Raw genomic sequence first — 20,889 nt, 5'->3', positions numbered from 1 at the left:
GTAAACTACAAAATGTACAGACTCCCCCAAACCTGGTGCGATGGGAGTTGTCTAATTCAGGCAGATTCTCCAGTTTCGGTAGTTCTGTTTGTAACACTGCACTAAAGGAAAGGAAATAAATACATTCCATATTTCTTGATAGAGCACTTAATGAGAGTACAAAATGTTTCTTAGTGCTCCTCATGCTTTGGCATAAGTTAATTAAGACAAGAAAAATCCATTCCCGCTGAAGAGGAATAAGGGATTTGAAACATCTGTGCATGATAGGTAGAAACCAAATGAAAAATCTTTCCATTGTGTTGCATTTCCGATCAAATTTGAAAATAGTCACTTCTAAAATAGGAGTCTGTGAAGGAAGGGTATATGGCAACAGATTATAGGGCATATGGGCTGATTCCATAAGCTTAGAAAAAAAGCACATCTATCCTGTGCCAGTTACTTGGAGGCGGGCCATGGCCATACCAGTTCAGCCAGGCTGCACCCAGAAACCTGGGTTTGAAAATTAGGAACGGGACAGATAACGTGTAACGAGTAATTTCTGGTCCGTGGCGAATGCCTGTGTGCACACCTCCCATCAGCAAGACTCGAGTTAATTAGCCTTCTTTCGTTCTTGTGAAATAACAGATATGACACATGCTTACACAGATGTATGGGTGAGCAGTGGGGTGGGGGAACTTTTATTGGGCATCCCTTCTCCGTAGCGAAAACTTGTGGCCGAGGGAATGGCATTTATTAGAAGCAGGGATGTTTAGGACTTGTTCTCTTTGTTCAGCGCATACGGTGCAGTTTCAGGTCCATGCGGCCATGCTTGGTGGGCCGTTTTCCTGGGTGTACGAAACACTGGCTGTGTGCCAGGTGTGCAGCTCACATTTCCACGTCCAGAGACGTGTGAGCGCTGGGTGTGCAAGGCGAAGGGATTCCCGAGTGCTGTGTGTTGTACGGGCAGACACAGGTGAAGAGTTGGGCACGGGGGGCTGCTGCAGGAGATGGGGGCTGCGTGGGGGACGAGGTGGGGGTGATGGGGCCGGGGGGCAGTGCACCCCTGGGGGCTGCAGGAGGGGAAGGGGCCGGTGCTGGGGAGGGGGTGTCGGTGTCGGATCGTGCAATGGGTGAGCAGCGTGTGCAATGTGCGTGCAGTTTGTGCAATGTGTGTGCAGCCAGGCAGCCCCGCAGCAGGTGCCTGCTCCCCCCCGGCGTCCTTCCAGCCTCCCCCCCGCCCCAATCCCGGTGCCGCCCCGCCCCGGGCTCGCTCTGCCCCTGCGGGCGGAGCAGGAGGCGGCGGGGCCCGGGGCCGGGATCCTCCTCCCGCTCCCTACGCCCCGCTCCGACGTCAGGCAGGAGCGGGAGGCAGCGCCCACCGCCGGGGCCGGGGCCAGAGGCTCGGCGGCCGCCGGACGGGGCGGACGGCGGCGGAGAAAAAGAAGGAGGAGGAGGAGGAGGAGGAAGGCGCTATGGCCGACGTGTTCCCGGGCTCCGAGCCCGCCGCGGCCCCGGACGCTGCTCGGCGCTTCGCCCGCAAGGGAGCCCTGAGGCAGAAGAACGTGCACGAGGTGAAGGAGCACAAATTCATCGCGCGCTTCTTCAAGCAGCCCACCTTCTGCAGCCACTGCACCGACTTCATCTGGTGAGGATCCCCCTCTCCTCCCCGACCGCGCTCCGGGGCTCCCGCTGGGGGCGGCCGCCTTCCTCCCCCTCCTTTCTCATCCTCCTCTTCCTCCCTCCCCCGGAGTCCCCCGGTGTCGCCGTCCCCGGGCAGCGCCGTTCCCCTCCCGGCCGGCTCCGAGCCCCCTCCTGCCACCACCAGCGGGTGCTGGGAGTGGAGCTGAGCCCCCCCGGGGTGGGGGGGAGCCGGTCCCGGTGTTTAGGGGTGCCCCCCGCCGTGCTCCCTGCCTTCCCCTTGGCACCGCTCCGTGCCACCCTCCCACCCCGGCATGGGGAGCGCACGATGCCGCCCCCTTCGCCCTCCGCGGTCGTCCCGAGCAGATTAAAAAAAAATAATTAAAAAAACCCTGCAGCCGGAGCGAGGGCGGGGAGGGAGGGAGCAAAACTCTTCCTACAGCCACCCACCTCGCTCAGCCCAGCACCTCCCGGCCGGGCTCTGTGCCCAGGGGGGGGTCCCGCTGTCGCCCCGGGGTGACCGAAGCCCGCCGAGGGGCTGGGGGGGCTGCAGCCGGCCGGGGAGGGCGCCCCGCGTGTGCTCATGCGCCTGGGCACAGCCCTGTGCCTGCCCTCTGGAGTTCCCTTCCCTCTGCACGCCCAGGGAAAGGCTGTGCCTGCTCCTGAAACGCTTCAAAGGGGTTTGAGGTGTAAGGGGGAGAGTAAGGACGGGGAGCTTGGAGAAGAAACAAGGGGGAAACGGGACAATTTCTTTGCTTTTTTCTCTTATTTATTTATTTATTTTTTCCTTATTTGGAGGAAAAAATAAAAAAAAAGCGAAGTTCAGCGTTGTAAAAGTTAGACACCTCAGGGAAGTGCCTCAAAATGAATCCGAAGCAGGCTGAGCTGCAGGTGTGGGAACGCGGCGGGCTCCTTGTCCGCGGCGACAAGTGGCACAATAAAAAACAAAGCCAAGGGCTGCGGTGAGAAAAGGCACCTGACAACAGGATGGGTTTGAAAGTGAAAGGATATCCTGTTGCTGACAGGTGGCAAGAGGAGCTGCGCTCTAGCCCTTTCCTGCTAGCAAGGCTAGGAAGCTCCGAGCATTCATCAAAGGAGCATGTGACAGCTCTGAAACTTGTGTCGGTTCCTCGGCTGAAGATAGGCAGGTCTTGAATAAGTGCCATGCACCGTGAAAAATGCTTCATCTATTTCCAGAGCGACACGTGGCTATTAACATATGCTTTAAGGTATAAAGAATAGTAAAAACAGCCTTTCAATGAGCTGTGCAGAGACTTTTTCCTTAGATTACACTTGACCACGTAACATTTACTGAAATAATTCCGTGCCTCTCTGTCTTCTTAAACTGCCTGATTGGTTTCTGAAGTGCTGCTGTATTTCCCAAACCTTTTCCTTAAAACATGTTGCTCCTGCCCAGGGAGAGGGGTACTGCTCCCCGCTGACCTGGGGATGTTCAGCTCAGGCACAAAGGCTGGCGGGACTGTTGGAGCAGATACCGTAGCGATGCCCTTTACAACAGAGACCGTCTAAAAAGACAAAACAAACAAAAAACAACCTAAAGCCTGTTTCGTGTTCTTAGTTCTGTTGTCCCACAATTGCATTTGCACTCTTGCCTGTTCCTTGTGTGAAGAGAAGTGATAATAGCAACAGAGTGACATTAGGGTAGTGTTGCAGGCTGCCAAGTAAGCATGCAACGTTGTATTTCTTCTGGGTTTCTTCGTTTAGGCCTATCTATAACAACACCTGGGAGTCTTTTCAGTAGAAATCTGGAAGATATGTGAAGTTGTATAGTGTCCCTTTCCACCTGATGTAACAGTGTTCTAAAGAGTTTGTCCCTTCTCTAAATAAATTAATAAAAAAGTGGGAAAATGGATATACTTCTTAAAAATCATTTCTACAAAGTTCCTAATTAGACTGCGTGTTAAGTGCCAGCAGCCTCCTTCCTGGCTCCTGCAGTGCCTGCCTCTGGTGGATTTCTCTCTTGGCGTAAGCAGCTCCGGCTCTCCAGATGAGAAACATCCTACAAAGAGGGAAAATGCAGAGAAATGTTTATAGATCAGATACTCCAAACATTTATTTTTGTGGAAAGAGAATGTTGAATGTTTAAAGGTAAACAAATAAATACAAGCAACAATGGGGCAATTTGCTGCAGGTGTTGTAACTTTGGAGAGCATTTTGGACACGTGTGTGTGGCTGTATTCACTGGGGAAGGACTGTGTGCGAGTTTGTTAGGAAAATGAAGGAAGTAAGCTGGAAGAATAACCAGTATGAAACCAGTGGGTCTGTTGTCTTGCTTATATTGAAACAAGCAACCTCTTTAACCTGCCTCCTTTCCATACAACAGGCTGAGGCACTGGTGTGCATCACTAAAATTGGGATTAGAAACTGTCGCGTTTGTTTCCTAGGTCTTCTCTGGAACTTGGGTTAATTTTATATTGCTGTTAAGTATAGATCTGGCATTAAGTGAGTTGCAATATTATGCTGTAATCCCAGATGATGATAATTGTAGATCCAAAATAGCTTGTGAAATAATAATAATAATAATAAATTGTTGCCAGAAGCTGGAATTACGTAGCTGGTGACAGCTATTGTTCTCTGCTTTGCAACGGGTGGGCTGTTCTGTGGTGTACATTTTAAAATCTGTTGCTGTCGTAGCAAAATCTGTAGTAATTTAATAAGAAACTATTTTTGTGTTGTTATAGATCAGTGAAAGGAAATATTAACTAAACATACTAAGACAGGTGTCTTTTTTTTTTTTTTTCTTTTTCTATGCAGGGGATTTGGGAAACAAGGATTTCAGTGCCAAGGTAAGCCACAAACGCTTTGTTGGCTAGTACGCTTTGTTGCATCTTACTCTGAAGGTAGCCAAAACTTGCCTGCAGCAGGAAGGAAACAAGCCTGGAAAACATAAGCAGGCATCTTTGCCTGTACAAATTTTAAAGGAAGACAATTATTCAGTTAAATAACTATTGGTATTTATATTGTATACAGTGAACAATCAAGTCATTGTGATAATGCAAATAAAAAGATGTTATCTTTCTTAAATCTCTTCACAGTAAATGTCATATAATCTGCATACAGTGCAACTTCGAACTTTTCATGAAAATAATCTGTGCAATTTAGCTTTTGCAGAGACCATTTTTCACATCAGAAGCTCTCGTCTGTGTGGGCGTCTTGGAAAATGGATTCACTTTTTAGTCATATGGCTTCCTTTCATAACCCAAAGTCCCTGTTTTTAATTTTCATACGTTGTATGTTTAGGAGGACCTTTGGTTTGAATTACATTTTAGGACAGGCAGCATTTTTCTCTGATAATGTAATATTCAATTAAAAAAAAATACAAAGCCACCAAAAAACACACCAATTTAATAAATTCTGCTAACCTTGAGAAACTGAAAACTGATACAGTAGAAGATAACTCTATGCATGCAAACCAGAACATGAACTACTATATTCTCACATATTCTGTGCTACTGCCAAATTCTTATCATTATTCAGCATTTAATTGTAAAATAACCACACCCAACTATTGTTCTTCCTTTTCTATGTCACATGCGTACTGATGAGGCTTTTTGCTGTCCCTTCTCTTCCCCCACCTTCTCCTTCTTCCCTCCCACTTCTCCTGCAGGTGTACCTTGTGTATGCATTAGCTCACCTTTTGCTTGTTTCCTTCATTACATGTTTTAATGGTCACTTGCTAATGCTTTAGAGTGTATTGGACTATCCTGAATGCTGTGTTTACTTATTAGTTGGTGAAATTACGGATTCTGTGGTATTTTTGTGAAAATTTATGTTAGTTGGTACTTCCTGAAGTTAAGCCTTTGTGAAACTGAATGTAGATGAGATGCCTTTCAAAGATGTTGCAATATATTTTTCTTTCTTCAAGTAGAGACTTGCAGAGTGACTGTGGGGCATGGCTAATACATACAGTGAAAATGCTGCGTGCCTTGTTAAGGCATGGTAGGAATGCAACCACAGTTTTACCATGAATCTTGCACGCAATTTTGTCCCCATTCCAAGATCTTACTATGAAATTCTGTGAATATCCTGCAGTTTTCTGCTACTCACCACTTCAGAGCAGTGCTATATGGGTCAGTCTCTGGTCCTCCGTTATAATGGAGCTGCATTTCCTGCTGAATCCCATTCAGGATGGCTGAGTGGTTTCTTGCTAAGGAATTATTTAGATGTTCATTAGAGATTTCCGTTGGTATATAGAAAATAGTTGGAGCTGCGCTTAAATTACATAGTTACCTTTCTTATGATTTGTAATTCACACAGTGCTGACTTTCTTCCCTCTTCTCATCAGGCAGCTAGTACCTCATGGTGGGTGCAGTCCCCTGCCAGATTTAGTGTGGCAATTTCTTTCCAGAATTTGGTTCTCTGTGGCTAGAATTCCTTCCATCATTGTAGCAATGGAGGAATAGTTTTTCTCTGATAATAACTAATCTTTGTGAAGCTAGCTAAAAATTTTAGTTGTCCCATCTTCCCTTCAAATGCCATACATAAACATAAGCAGGAATGAAAGCAATAGAGCTGCCTTTTTTTTTTTTTTTAATGAATTACTGTCATTTTCAATGCTTCAGAAGTGATGCTTTTCAGCGAACTAAATAAGTTCTAACCTGACTTCTGTCTTTGAGAGTAAACTTTTCTGCAGTTTCTCTTTAATAGGGAGTGTTGCACTCCAGTGTTTTTTTTCTGTATTCTTACACAGTCAAAAACTGTAAGAAATATGGCTGGTTTTAATTCCAAGTTTCATGATAATTTGTGGCAAGTTATTGGTGTTGCACTGATAAGTTCAGCAAATGTTTTAACTAATAAGTTCAGGAAGTGGTGGTTTGGGTTCTTTAGTTTGTTTTTCTGAAATTCTCATTCATTATACTTGATTATAATCAAAGAGCATTTGTGCTCTTGGGATGATAATCTTGAAAATCAAACAAAATAAAACTTCCAGGACAGACAGCTGAATCAAACGTTCTCTTCAGTTTTCTGGAGCTTCAGTTAGCAAGTCACCAGCTAAAGCTGAAAGGACAAATGTAACGATAGAAGTCAGTGAGCATGTGAAGAATTAAATAAACCTGTGTGAAACTAGAAGGTAGGTTGCAAAACAAAACAAACAAACAAAAATAGCTTTTTATTTTGCTACCTTTACAGAAGAGAATGGCAAATGAAGAACATAATGGAAATTTCAGTATGACATGAGGGAAAGGAAAAAAATATTACAGTGACAGCTCATGGTATAGCTGAAGTCCTTGGTTTGTCAGAGTTTCCACTGTAAGAAGCTGTTCTAGCTCTGTTTTCAAGACTGTTGTTAAATCTCCCGCTAGACAGAAACCTGACACCAGGCAGGTTTCAGAGGTGGGTGGTTTTATTATTTCCAAAGTTGCTTTACGTTCCTCTGCCTTCGTTACCAAAGGGAAGAGGAAAGGTCTGTAATTATAATGCCCTGAAATTAAGTGATACTCGACTCTTCTAGAACAGAGTAGTTCAGTTGGAAGGGACCTACGGGGATTGCAGGGAGCAGTGAGGCCTCCTCTCAGCCTCCTGGCCTCCAGCCCAGACAAGCCGAGAGCCCTCGGCCTCTCCTCTCAGGACTTGCCTTCCAGCCCCTCACTGGCTTCGTCGTCCTCCTCTGGATGCAGCCAAGCATCTCCAAATCCTTTTTGTATCCACACTGTGCTTGAGGGGAGGCCACACCATACTCTTAGGAAACTGCAGTTATTTTACAAATATTTGTGCCAGCAGTTCATGATTTGAAACTCCTAACTTAGTGCTTATGTATTATTAAATATTGTAGCTAACACGGTATGCTTTTAGATATTTTAAAACTTTATTTAAAAAAAAAAGTCAAATGCATTTCACATGTTATTTTGAAACCACACCCTCAAAATAAAATGACTTTATATATATACATATATAAGTTGAAATTTAGTGTTTTACCTTAATGATATTTTTTTAGCCATTAATGCTTTTTCATTTGGGCTTGCTTTGAGCCTTGGAACATGCTTTCAGTTGTATGTAATCCTTTTATATTTTCTGATTTCCATGCCTGTATTTGTGATGTAGCATTCAGCTTCAGCATTAAGCAAGAACCTTTAAATGCGTCCTTTGGAGTCAAAGAGAAAAATTTCCATTTATTATGTTAAAAAGCTTTTCAAAACTTTTTTTATATATATATTATTACGGGATCCCCATAAATTAGCAAAGGACAGCGAATTCAATTTTGGTATGGCTTTTAATGCCCTTAATGTAGCAGAGGTTCAGGATACAATTGCATTATTACCATGCAATTGCTTAGCAAGAGACAGTCCAGGTCCTAAGTAGTTTTTCTTCCTTAATGTGAGTTTTCTAATGTAACTACTGTATATAACAGCAAATAGACATTCAGAGTTGCTACTTGGGTGTACAACTAAGTTGCAGTATGTTATTTCATGGGGAGGCTGCAGAATTCTGTTGCGTTTTGATATGATAGGAAATTTGTCACAGAGAGGGCTTGGAGTTAAGAAGTATCAGTGGAGAAGTTCAGAGCCCATCTCTGGTAAGGTGTGAATTCAAAAATGAGCTTGAAAGAGCTGGATTAACTTTTTCCTAGGTATAATTTTCTTCCTTACTCCTATTTGTAGGATGCATTCTGCTGTTGTTGCTGGTTGTTGAAATTTGTGCTTTACTGTCTGTTTATACAAACATAAACTGTTCTAAAATACTGTGCTTTTGAAACAAGAGCTCGTGTTCTGCTGGTTTGTTTTTCTGTTGGTTTGTTTTTCTGTTGATTGTCTTTGTGGTAGTGAAAACATGAAGGTAAGACTCCTTGAGAGAGTTATGGCTTTGTTTGGATTTCTTAAGTTGTCAAGCAGAACAGCAAGCTGTCAGGGGCACTGAAAGCTTTCTTCTAACGTGCACCTGGAAACACTGCAAGGGAAATGTGAAAAATGGAATCATCTAAAACGTTTTTCTGAGTCTGCCACAGTACGATCGTTCCTCTTGTAAGAAATCAGACTTTAAATTAAGCAAGCTTTTAAGTTAAATTTTGGCTTCATTTTAGTTTCAATATTCATTGTTACATTCTGAGTAGAATCTATATTTGTTCTTTTTGGTTTGATTTCTAAGAATATTTTGTGGGTTTTTTGGTTTTGCTTTTGTATTGTTTTGGTATCTTTTTTTTTTTTTTTCAGTGAGCAGAGCACAGCTAATAATGATTCACTAGGATATGAAGAAGGCATGTGGAAGAACATGTATTCACATATGTTCTGAGGCTGATTTAAGTTTGGAACTGAAGGCCCAGCAAGTTTCTTGAGATGAAAATATATTTAGTTGCAGTAATACAAATGTAATGAACTCCTGCTCCTGCTCAAGGGCCTGCTGTTAATCCTCTCCCAAACATTCAAGATTTGTAGTCATTAACTGCACAATTTCCCCCTCTCATGTGATTTCTGCAGCATCTACTGAAGTGCAGTGTTCTGCTGTAGTCCAGCTCGGAAGTACATTTGGCTTGAGGATAATAATTGGCCAAGGAAGAGTTTCACATGCATTTTCTAATTTATGTAAATAGAAATTAGAGAAGTCAGTTGAAGCAGCTGATTATATTTAGCTAATCTGCGTAACTATTGCTCTTTCCAATTTTGTTCTCTTAATTCTTTCTATTTATTTTCAGAATATCTCTTTATGAAAGTTGGATTTTAACTGAAGTAGCCATGGCAAGCTTTTTGAGACAGCTTGTATCATGCTAGGTGCATTTCCTCATGCAACTGGTGCTGGGCTAGTCAAACGTCCATCGTAACTACTTCAATAGAGATAGAAAAAAACAAAGAACCCACTGGTGCCTCCTCCTTTTAAAATCTGTTTTCATTCAAAATGTTGTATTAAAGATCTTGTGGGGTGTGTGTCCAGAACTCATTTTTAATGCCATATCTGTGGTCTGAAGACTTACAGCAATGAAACCTGAACACCTGTGACCTGGTTTACATGTACGGTTTTTATTAATTCTCAGTTCTGTTATAGCAGGCTTGCAGGGGAAGCAGCACAATTAATTCTTTATTGTGGATAGATCAAGGGTTAGTTCTTAGTTTCCCATCCTGTTATTTGTGTTCCCCCAACAGTTTCTTGTTCATTTCACTACATTGTTTTCTTTGCAACAACAACAACAAAAGAAAAGTTAATGAAAAAAAATGTGTTACATTGCTGTGCTACTTCCCATAAAAATGTTTTCTATCTTCCTTACTTGGAAATGTTTTTGCTGAGGGTGGATAAGCTACAAAGTTCCCCCCTCTGTGCCAGAGCTGTTTCTCTGGTATCATTATCATTTCTATGGTAAGAGCGGGTATTACTGACTGCAGTTTGAACAATGTGTGTGTTTTGCTGTGTGCTCTTTGTAGTAATTACTCATGTGCCTACAGTTTACATTATCTAAGGTTTCTATAAGCCTGAGACTGAGAAATGAATTCCATGGAAGTTGTTGTGAGTCCGTGGCTGCTGATACTTTCTGCATAGCTTAAAGGTCAACATGAATTCTTCGGAGAGGGAGACTTAATATAGATATACTTAAAGCAGCTGACTTTTTAATATATTTTCATGCATTTAACTTGGAGGTATCTGTTCAATAATGGAACCCAAGAGCAAAACAACAAAAGAAAACCAAAAACAACAACCAAACTGGGAGTAAAAACTGTGTTTGTACACAGATCATTTCCATCATTCCTCTGGCCAGCTTTGTCCTTCCCATTGGCCTTCTTCCCTCAGTCTAATCTGTGGGCTCCTTCTCAAAGGACAATAATTTTAATGATCTGCACTTAATCTGACATGCAGATTACAAGCACGGAGATGAGATGCTTGTTATGCGTTTGTCTTGTCAGCTTTTATTTATCTTTTCTTCCCCTCCTTCAGCTGTCCCTTTCCTTCCCCTTGCAACATATGTCCCATATTGTGAGGAAACATGGGCCTGTTAATTGCCTGAGTGTAAGTCGCGATTCTGTTCCTGTTGAACTCTGACAGATCTTGGAAAAACTACTCATGTTCCGAGTTTTTAGTGGGAACAGCCGTGACAGATGTAGATAAAACTCCTGAGTCCCGATGAGTGTGGGTACACAAGGAGTGCTGGTTTGAGCCAGGAAAGCTGCTTGGAAAGATGCATCCCAGTCATCCCTGCTGACTGTGCCCATAGCTGGTAGCACTGGGTGGCTCGGAGCACTTTCTGGGGAAACTAAAGAGAAAGGTGTGTTTTAGGAGCATGTTTAATGCCTTCCAGGTGCTAAAAGGGCTCCTGGACCACACTGCAGCTAATCCACTGTAACACTCCTGGAACATGGGTGGTGTGGGTGCTCTAGCAGCGTTTTCCTCTACAAAACTGCTCCTGTTGGAGCATTAATTGCTAATTAATGGAGATGTATACGTTACTCTTCTGGCAGTTTTTTTTGTGCAGGGAAGGGGGTTTGTTGCTTCTGAGCATTGCTGCTATAGAAAAAGGTCTGTAGGGCACCTGCCTCAGAAGAGGGAAGATTCCCTGTTACTGCAATCATGCATGCCACACACAAAAATAATAAATCTATGCATCAAATAAAAATAGGTGTGCATCTACAATTCATTCAATGTAGACCATGACAATAAAGGAGAGAAATGTGCCGTTGTACTACTTTTTTTTTTTTTTTTTCCTGGAAAATTGCTTGATATTGTTCTCGTCAAAACTGGAACATAATTACATTTTATCTAGCAAAAGTTTTTTGTTTAATTTTTTTTTTCCCTCTTGTATTACATTTCAAGGGCAGAAACATCTTCACCCTTCCCACACTTCTGACATGTGAAGTTTTGGTTTGTTTACTTGAATCTGTTCGATATCCCAGCAGTGTGTTCCAGTTAAAAGAAACTGGCTGTTCCAGTGCCCTGGATGCAGTTCTGTGAAGCTCTTCAGCTTCTAATTAAACAAGTGGGAGTGATAGCTCATTCAGAGTTGACAGATAAACCAGTTTGAGACCTGGGGAAGATAAAGTTTGGCATATTCTTTATTTTCCCTCGTGTTTGAGTGTAATACTACACATCAACTGCTGCTACGCAGCCACATATGGTGTTAATTTTATACAAGATTTTTGCAAATGTAAATGACTTATGCCATGAGCAGAATTTAATGAAATGTTGGAAAGAGAGTTGCAGAAAGATGAAGAAAACAGATTTCCCTCTTGAGATGCATTGAGAATTATTTATTTATTTTTATTTTGTGTGTGTGTCTGGAGGGGATTGTTTCCCTTCAAGGTGAAGGGTGAAAATAATAAGTTATTTAATTAATACTTCAGGCTCTGTTCCCCAGCTTTTACTTCTGCAGTAGAAGGCATAAAAGTTTGAGAAATGACTTGTGTATAGGGGGTAACAGAAGCCACTTTTATGTGTTTGTAGTTCCTGTAGATGCTGCAAGTCGGAGTGCTGTATGATGAGGATGTGTAGGGCTCTAGAGTGCCTGGGAGGTGGTTATCGGCTGTTAACCTGTCAGTCACAGCTTTTTGTGAATATTGCCTTCCATGAATGCCATTCGTAACAATCACCTTGTGAGCCAGGCAGCCTAACCCATGCACAGGTATCTCTCGGTGGGTTTCAGTCTTATTTACTTCGGTCTTTTAGTTATAATTTGATTTACATGAATACTTTCTCATTATTTACAGTCACTTTTATAGACTGTTGACCCTGTCAGAAGGGTGGCTATGAAAGGGCAATGGTCAACTCAACTTGTGTCACCCATTCATTTACCTCATGTAATAATTAGGTTTTCTTAATTTTTCTTGCTTTCTGTTAAGAAAATTACCCATCTTCAAAACACCAGAATTGTAATTTTGAAGTTGTGTTGCAGCCATCACTCCTCTTTTCTTTGGTTTTAATCAAAAGAATTGTATAAAGCTATTAATTATTGTATATCTTGTAAACATTTGCATGTAGATAAATGAGGCTTCTGATTGCATTAGAAGTCACAATTTTTAGTCTGCAGCAAAATTTTATGGAGATAATATTTCTGAAAACTATTTTCCTCCAAGTGATCCTTAATATGATAGAGTAATGAATAGTGAATATTGGTAACAATTTAATTAACAGTTGTCAAGTTATAAACCTACATAAGTCTGTTTAGAAATTAGCCTTCCTTATGCTTGCATTTCAAAGGCACTAATAATGTACATGAGTATGTCTACTTGGTATATGTTAAAAATTAAATAGTAACTCAGATTGGATCAGATATTTTGCTTCGTTATTTTTCTATTCAATGTGGGGAAAAGTACATGCTGCAGGGTATGGACAGAGGGTAGACATTCTCCTTTTGAAGAGCACTGAACTTCCTTGTGTTCAGTGGTTCTCTCTGTCACTGTTTCCAAAGCACAGACATTTCACTCCTCATTTTCATTTAAAATTAACAGCGATTTAGCTTCCCCAGAATGTGTGATAAATGCATTATTTTAGTTCTTAATTAAACAAAACATTTTTCATGTATTAGCATGAATTGGAGGAAGTTTCTTCTTTCAACTTTTAGCTCATGTCAGGTTTCTGTTTTGCCCTTTACTCACCAGCACGTCCACCAGAATCCACTTCAAAACATTGTTGTCTCGAGGAATTGGTCTTGTTAATGTTAAAACATTGGTAACTTTTACATTTTGGTGAAGAGTGCAGGAAGAAGCCTTATCTTGTGGTCAGCTGTTGTGTATGTTAGTATTGCAGTGGGTTGATCTTGAGATTTTCTCAAGTAGCACTAAATCTTAGGAAACAATCGTGGTCTGCATGCTTATCTTCCCTCTGCAGATAAGCTGAAACTAACTTCTGGCAAGTGCAAAAAGCTCCCCCTTATAATTGCTCTTCAAGTTAAATGTCTTTGCAGTTTCACTGTTTCCCTGTCCATTGCAAAATTCCCCGTGCACAGAGTTTTTTGGTGTCCTGTGTTCGGGTACCCCTGGCTGCCCAGTGCCTGCCTTTTTCTTCACCCTGTCCTGCTGCCCATGGGGCTGATGTCCCCAGCTAGGAGCCAACTTCCAGCCGGAGGTGATGGGATCTCTGGGTGAAAGGGATGGAGGAAGGAACCTCATTGGGAGAACCCTGGGGATGTCCCTGAAAACTGAGCATATTACTCAGAGCTGTTCTGTGATTTCGAGAGGTAGTGGGGGGGGGGGTTGTTGCTGTTGTCTTAGGGATTTTTTTGTCTTATTTATGCGTTAAGATTACGTGAATCATAGGTAGAATTGTACCTGAGGCATTTCTGGTTTGGAAGTGTTTAATGGGTGCTGTATCCACCTTTGATCCCCAGAGGATTTTTGTGTGCCTGAAGATGACATCCTGCTAGTTGGTGGCAGCTTCTATGTATCTTGATTTTCTCCTGTTCCCAGATCTTATAAAACTAATAGATATGAAGCTAACAACTCCCTGAATTTGACTTAGGTTTTTTATATTAGTTTGTGAATTGCCTATGCAGTAATATTCTTGATTTGCCTCTAAAAGGAGTGTTGTCCCACAACATAGTTTCTAAAGAGAGCTTTAAAATGCAAGTGGATATTTTTTAAACATTTTTCTTAGCGGCAATGTTTCCTACAAGATCATATAGTCATCAAGTCAACTGCACAGCATGCTATCATATTAGATAACTTTACTCTCAGCTATAATGTATGCTGCTGCCAATTGTTTCTCCAAATACTACTTCGAAGTGTTTTGTTCTGCCTTAGGTACCAGGTGTTGACACATCTTGTAGGCTGTAAAGCTGATGCCTGCCCTTGCCGACTTGCAGAAGGCAGGGAAGCTTATTGCTAAGATTCCTGCAAAACTCAAGTCCTGCTTCAGCTTCCTGGGGCTGTGTAATGAGGAACGGTTCATTTTTAATGACTCTGTGAAGTTCTGTTCATTTGATTAAGCTCAAGCATGGGTTTGCTTGGCTGAACGTTTTGCAAAACCAGAATTGTAGTTTGTCTATTATTGGTGCTGCTACAAGGCCAGGTGTAATTTTCATTTTACTATACAAGTACATTATGTTACAAACATTTAAGGGTTGTATTTTATTCATGACTTTGTTTATTTTATATCTGCATTTGGTGGAAGCAAGTGTTTTACATAATTTCTTCGGGTTTGGCTACTGTAGAACAAGTATCCCTAAGAAAAGAAGGTACCTTAAGTTCAGGGTACTTCTGAAAATCTGCAGAACAGAATATGGAAGGCTGCCTTAGTATCTGTGGCAGATATGAAACAGATTTTTTTTATTATTATTATCAGTAATAGAATAAAAAACATAATAATACTGTAAAATGCTCGGTAAAGGAGATTTCTGTATTGGGAAGACATATCTTTATTACCACTGCATCCCCTTCCTGGTTTCTCTAGAAGATCTTTGATTTTTGTTTGCTGCCCATGCCTTAAACGTCTCTCTGGGTCCATGGTGTTGTGCACATTTGTATTCATCTGCTGCAACTACAGCTCCAGTATTTAAAGTACCCAGTTGCTGTAATGGGCATACTGGGACACAAGAGTCCCAAGGCTTTTTACTGCTACTGTCATCTTAAGTGCTTTTGAATCCTGACAGCTGTATGATGAAACGTGGGTGGCCAGGTTAATGTTACTGCCTTCATGTTAGAAGACATTTAGTGAACGAATTCATTGATGCGAGGCCATACATTTATGGACGCGTCATAATTTTGGGGTATTGATTATTTAAGTAAATGTGTAACTGAAGATGGATGAAGGGAATAAGAGACTTCATCATACATCATTAACGTATCGGGGAGGTCTAATTGGGTTTATGCAGGTTTTTATAAACAAGCTTTCTGCAGACAGCATTGACAAATATGCTCAGTAAATTTTAATGAAGTCCTAAACACTCTCCATGAGGCTTATTTTGTGATTTAAATCAATACATTAGAAGAATACTAATTGTAGAACTTAATAGAGAATTTGATTTTTAATAAATCTTGTTCTTTCTTGGCTTTTGTACAATTTATGCAAATATTGACCTTTGAATTCTCGTTGCCTGTGTTTCACTGAGCCTTTGAAGGGTGTGTGCGTGTGTATGGTATCATCTTCAGGCTTTTGTTGTAATAATTAAAAGGGCAGTGTCAGACATACAGATCATTTGACATCTAGCGTGGCAAAATGAAGAGGAAATTGGTGATAAAATCAGCAGGGTTTAATTTTAGAACCATCAAATGTGAAGTGTAGAGAATGGAAACTAGGTTGGCCAGCGGGCAGCGTAACTGATGTATTTCCAGAACTTCCAAAGCACAATTCACATCAGTCCTGCATTCGGACTCTTTATATCAGCGCGGGATCGCATTCACGTTGAGCTAATAAATGTTCCCCTTAATATTTTAAAACCTGGATCGTCCAAGCTGCTTTATGTGAGTGGATCAGTATCACAGTCAACAGAACATCTATCTATTCCGTTGTTCTATATGGAACACCTATTGGGATCTGACCTTAATCTGCAGTTACCACTATAGGCTTTAGTACTTATTTTTATTTGCCGTGCAGAGATCTTCTGAATAACCAAAGCCTTGTATTACACAGAATTCTGTATTAATATTTAGTAAAGTAAGACTCCCTTCTTACAGAAAATAAAGTTTTACAGTTTAGTAATCTAAATGGGTTGGTGTTTGGACAGGTTATGCTATAATTTCACATATATTTTTCCCTGAAGTGGAAATTATTTGCATGAGCTGGTATTCAAATTTTAATAGCATTATAGTCTATTAATTTTACTTCAAGATATTATGTCACATAAATAATCAATATCATTTAAATCATGCTGGTTATGTCTGTAAGGGCAGAGCTGTAAACTCCATCTGAAAGATTCATTGGATAAAATACATGCCCCGTCAGGAGAGAGCTGCCAATTTGCAGACCAGGCACAGCAGTTCTCATTATACACACCCCACTTCTAACAGCAATGAAGAACAAGCCAGGAGAAGACACAACCCTTACTTCAGAGGTAACTCATAGGATGGCTTTGTCCCCTGCACACGTATAATGCCTAAAACCTCTGAGTGAAATCACCTGGGCGTGCTGTTCTTTGGAGTTCAGCTGTCTATCAAAGCACAAAGCCTGGCCTTTGGGACGGGTTTGTTGCCACGTCCCAGCTAGCATGTGCCATCCTGCTCTTTTCCACAGTTTTTGTTGTGCTCAGTGCATGCGTAGTCCCCAGGGCCACTGCTGAGCACAACTTGAAGAGGCAGAGCTGGTGGTTTGTCTTGGACTTGGCTGCTTCAGCTACCCTGTGTCGTGCCTAAGTAGGTTGTGTATAATTGCTACCATGCTACACCGTGTTAATCCTGTTAGGAAAAAACCTCTGATTCTCAGCAAACAGAGATCTGCCAGACTTAACGATCCCAAGATGCCTGTTTGTTTGCATTTTCCCTCGTTTAAAAATAGTTGTCAATGGAGCAGAATACAATACACTTGAAATCTGTTCTTGGCAAGGAAGGCCTCACCACTTAAGACACAACTTTCCCGTAGTGCTGTTGGATTGTGTGTAAGGAAGGCTCAGCTGATTGTGTTTTGTGGAGGGAGGAACTTGCTCCTTAGACCAGGTTGGGTCTGCAGTTGCTGGTGAGTGTCAGGGAGAATGAGTTCTTCCATTCAGGTTATCTTGCTGTATGCAGTTAATAAAAATAAGAGGAAATAGAACAGGTGATGGGAAAGGGAATGACCTTGCTTGAGAAAGTGATCAGGAAGTTGTTTTTTTTTATGTGCTATCTGTAATATTGATAAGAAAATGTCCTCCCCCCCATTTCAGGCTATCTCGGAAATACAAATCACTTCATTCTAATTCTTGTTGCATGGGCAAATTATTTAGGCCTAGGTTGAGGCTTAAAAACAGAGACTTATTTGTTCTGTGATCTCTCTTTCAGCAGTCAGAAATTCATTCTGACCTGATGGTGAGATGCAGGGTAACAGATGCAGCCTTTGGATCAACCAGCTCCAGCTTTTGTGTTAACCAGTCATCAGGAAATATCACTAAATTACTGGAGTACAAAACGCATCTGTTGGAAATATGTTTAAGTCTTTTGTGAAATAAGATGGGAGAAACCTTGCTAGGGGGGGAGCTGCTTTAGTACCAGCTTTGCTGGATGGCAAAGTGTGGTCTATGTGAGTGAGCTCGTCAGAAACCTGAGCAGACCTGTTTGGAGTTGGGCTCCTGTGGCTTCTCTCCAACTGCTTTGTTCTCTGACAATCACCCCAGTGAATTCTGTGATTTACTCTGGTTTCCATCAGTTTGAAATCTGCCTGTGTGCGAGGCGAGGGGCAGGAGCCTAAAATGTGTCTGTGGCTTTCCGAGAGTTAGAGCTTGCAGTTTTTAGGTGCTTGGAATTCCTCATTTAGTCTCAACCTCACTGTGTTGCCTCCTTATTTTTGGAGGAACATGATCTTAATTTCTGCATTAAAAGGACAGCCTTAGGACTGTGAATCAACCCTTTAATATTTCCTTAACCCTCACCTTTGGTATTTTGTTAATTTGTTCTAATGACATAATCCATGTTGCCACAAAGACAGTTCTCAAGGCGTGCTCTTAAAACCTGGTGCCCTGCGATGTTTCGTAACAGTGTGTCCCAATTCTGAAGCCTCCTGTCCTGAGGCCCTGACACAAGCACCCCCAGCATCTTCCCTTCACCACAGCCTCATGCTCTGCATAGATACTGGGAGCATCGCTCCTCCAGTGGCAGTTACAGCACAAGGGCTTTGCAAGGTGCTGAAAGATAATGAGTGCTGTATTCCTTGCTAATCCAGCATAAAAAGCCAGTTTCTTTCATCACTCTTAGTAATGAATCCTTCCAAAAGTTCACAGGCTGAAAGTAGAAAAAAAAATCTTCTGCTAATGCGCCTTTTGGACTTGGGCTTAGGAGAGGTAGAATGCTGGTTATTGTGGAACATGTGCAGCGTCTGTGTAATAGTCCTAAAATTAGGCACTGCTGGTTTTAAAATGTGAAGTGCTTTGAAGTTGAGTTAGGATGTGGAAACCTCTCGGAATATCTTATTCGGTAAGTTGTCTCGTGAGACCAGTTAGCCCAGAGCTTCTATTGAACAACTTAAAATGTCAAAGCTTCCTTGGCTTCAGAACAGCTGTGTCCAAGAGGGTTTTTGTGTTGATGGGAAACTCTCTCCCTTCTGTAGCAGAGTGCAATAAACCATTGGATTTTTTTTTTTTTTTTAAATTCTGTTTTCTAATTCCAGATTATTTCCCTAATAAGAACCTTTTGCAGAGGTGGTGTTTTCCTTTAGGGTTAAAAAAAAAATAATAATAATAATAAAAAAATCTGCATACGTTCTCTTGAGAAAATACCAAGGTTTCTGATAACACAACATTTTACTTACAGATTCCTGATATATTTAAAAGGCAGCAGTTTATCAGAGATCCAGAAGTTCTAGTTCTCATTTATAACCTGTGTCTGCATACCCTTCAGCTTTCTTTTTGCACGTGCACTTGCAGAGCATAACATGCTTATGGGACTCTGAGCTAAAAGTATCTCAGGTTTCCTAAACATTGGTTTTCCTCAGTAACTTTGCATTTCTGTCTTCATTCAAGATTCTTGAAAATCACTGAAAATGCAACTGCATTATGTCTCGTTTAAGTGTTAGAGTAATATTTGCTCCACCCATAAAACAGTGAAACTTAGCAGTGCTCGGGTGATAGGTTGTGGCAGAATCAAGGACATAAGATAAATGTGTAACAGACACTTTGTTTATGAGCACAAGCACGACGTCTTGTGCAAAGATGGGTTTGTTTTTACCAGGATCTTTGTCCTGAAGAGTTTGAGCACTGAAGGGCTGAACCACTGTGGGACAGAGCAGGGCAGTTTGGAGCAGTGCTGCCTGTTTCCAGCCCCTCCTGCCTTCGCCCTTGCTCTTTATTCTGTGGTGTGTTTCGAGGGAGCTGCTGCCTTGTTTTCAAGCTGAATATTCCAGAGGAGGTCACTGTCTAGAAGCAGGGTCACTTCACATTGCCTTTCACTGAGGAATTGTTATAATTTTTCTGCTTTACCTGAAGAAGGAGTTATCTCTCTCTTCCATCCAGCTTTCTGTCAGGAAAGTGTATTCTCTTCTAAACCTCTTTTGCCTTCTCTAGGATGCTGTGCAAGTGAAGCGCTGTTAAAAGGAGAACAGATGTATAATGTATCCCTTTCTCCATGGCTGCTTGCTCTGGAGTAATCTGTCCCTAGGATCATCCGTTTAGTTGGCACTAATTCAGTTCTGTGATGAGTTTCTGTAAACTGCAACAACCCTGCCCATGCCAGACCCCAGCTTGTCACTGCTCCAACGTTGTCGTTTTATCACTTGCTTGACAGGTGTGAATTTAAATTCTGATTTCTTAGTTAAGATTTTATGTGTTTAGGTTGGGAAGTCTGTGCACTGCTCCCTTTTTTCTAGTCCCTTTCAGGATCTCACTGAGGAAATCCATGCGGGTATAAGAAATTTTGCACATCGTTTTGTACCCCAGCAGTGTCTGCCATGCCAGCGTTGTTAAATTGCAGCTGAAAGGCCACAAGCAAGGGCTGAAGAGGTAAATCTATGGTTAAGTCGCTGTTATTTGCACTCTATTTCCGAAATTTAGACTCCTTGTAGAGCATGTCGCTGTTTTTGGGCCATGGTTAAGACAAAAAATTTTATCCAGTCACGCTCTCAGAATCTTGTTATCAGGGCTGGGTTCTGTTTTCAAAGAAGAAGCATTTTAAAAGCTCGTTGCAGATGGCGTTCCATCTTTTGCAGATAATAAGGTTGCAATGTGTGACCAATGTGTCTTCAGAAAAAATGGGATGGTGGTGGGTACTGCCACAGCCTTTGTGGAACAGACAATGATGCAGCAAATCAATATCTGTACAATTTTCATTCGCTTTCTGGTAGAAACTTGGTACAGCTGTGTCTTAAAAAGCCTGGAAAAACTATTTATAGTAGCGGATAGCAACAAATTCAGCATGCTATCACCATCTTTGGGATGTTTCCTTATTTGAAACTGATGGAATGATAGAGATGTATTAAAAATACAGACTCCAACGTGGCTACAAACCCTCTCATGCATGGAATAATTTGCTCACCTTGACTTTGTTTCTTTCATCCTGGAATGGCTTTTTCATCATCATACCCAGAGCAGCTTCTTTGAGCTCTGTTCGGGTCTGATGTTGCTTTGGTGGCCCTCAAGCTGGAGGGAGAGCACACAGGGTGTCCTGGGGGTTGCCAGATGTGTGGCAGGGCTGTGTTGGAGCAGGGCTGTAGGGCCAGAAATGCCCTGCCCCTGGCACAGCTTCTGGGGTGAAACTTGTGTAAGGGATTTTCTTCTCTTTGCTCCTC

The 20,889-nt window shown here is 41.9% G+C and overlaps 1 protein-coding gene across 1 annotated transcript in view; it reads left to right on the top strand.

Moving 5' to 3' along the window:
- Window positions 1-1,356: 1,356 nt before the first annotated feature.
- Window positions 1,357-20,889, top strand: part of PRKCA (protein kinase C alpha) — a 150,262-nt gene continuing 130,729 nt past the window's right edge. The window contains exons 1-2 of the mRNA XM_032199774.1: window positions 1,357-1,624; window positions 4,393-4,424. Of these exons, the coding sequence (XP_032055665.1) occupies window positions 1,452-1,624; window positions 4,393-4,424 (205 nt within the window). The 5' untranslated portion in view covers window positions 1,357-1,451. The remainder of the gene's footprint in view (window positions 1,625-4,392; window positions 4,425-20,889) is intronic.

Source organism: Aythya fuligula, chromosome 18, assembly GCF_009819795.1.
Source record: "Aythya fuligula isolate bAytFul2 chromosome 18, bAytFul2.pri, whole genome shotgun sequence".
In the NCBI taxonomy this organism is placed as follows: domain Eukaryota; kingdom Metazoa; phylum Chordata; class Aves; order Anseriformes; family Anatidae; genus Aythya; species Aythya fuligula.
The sequence above is the reverse complement of the archived record's forward strand: the minus strand, read 5'-3'. Positions and strand labels throughout refer to the sequence as shown.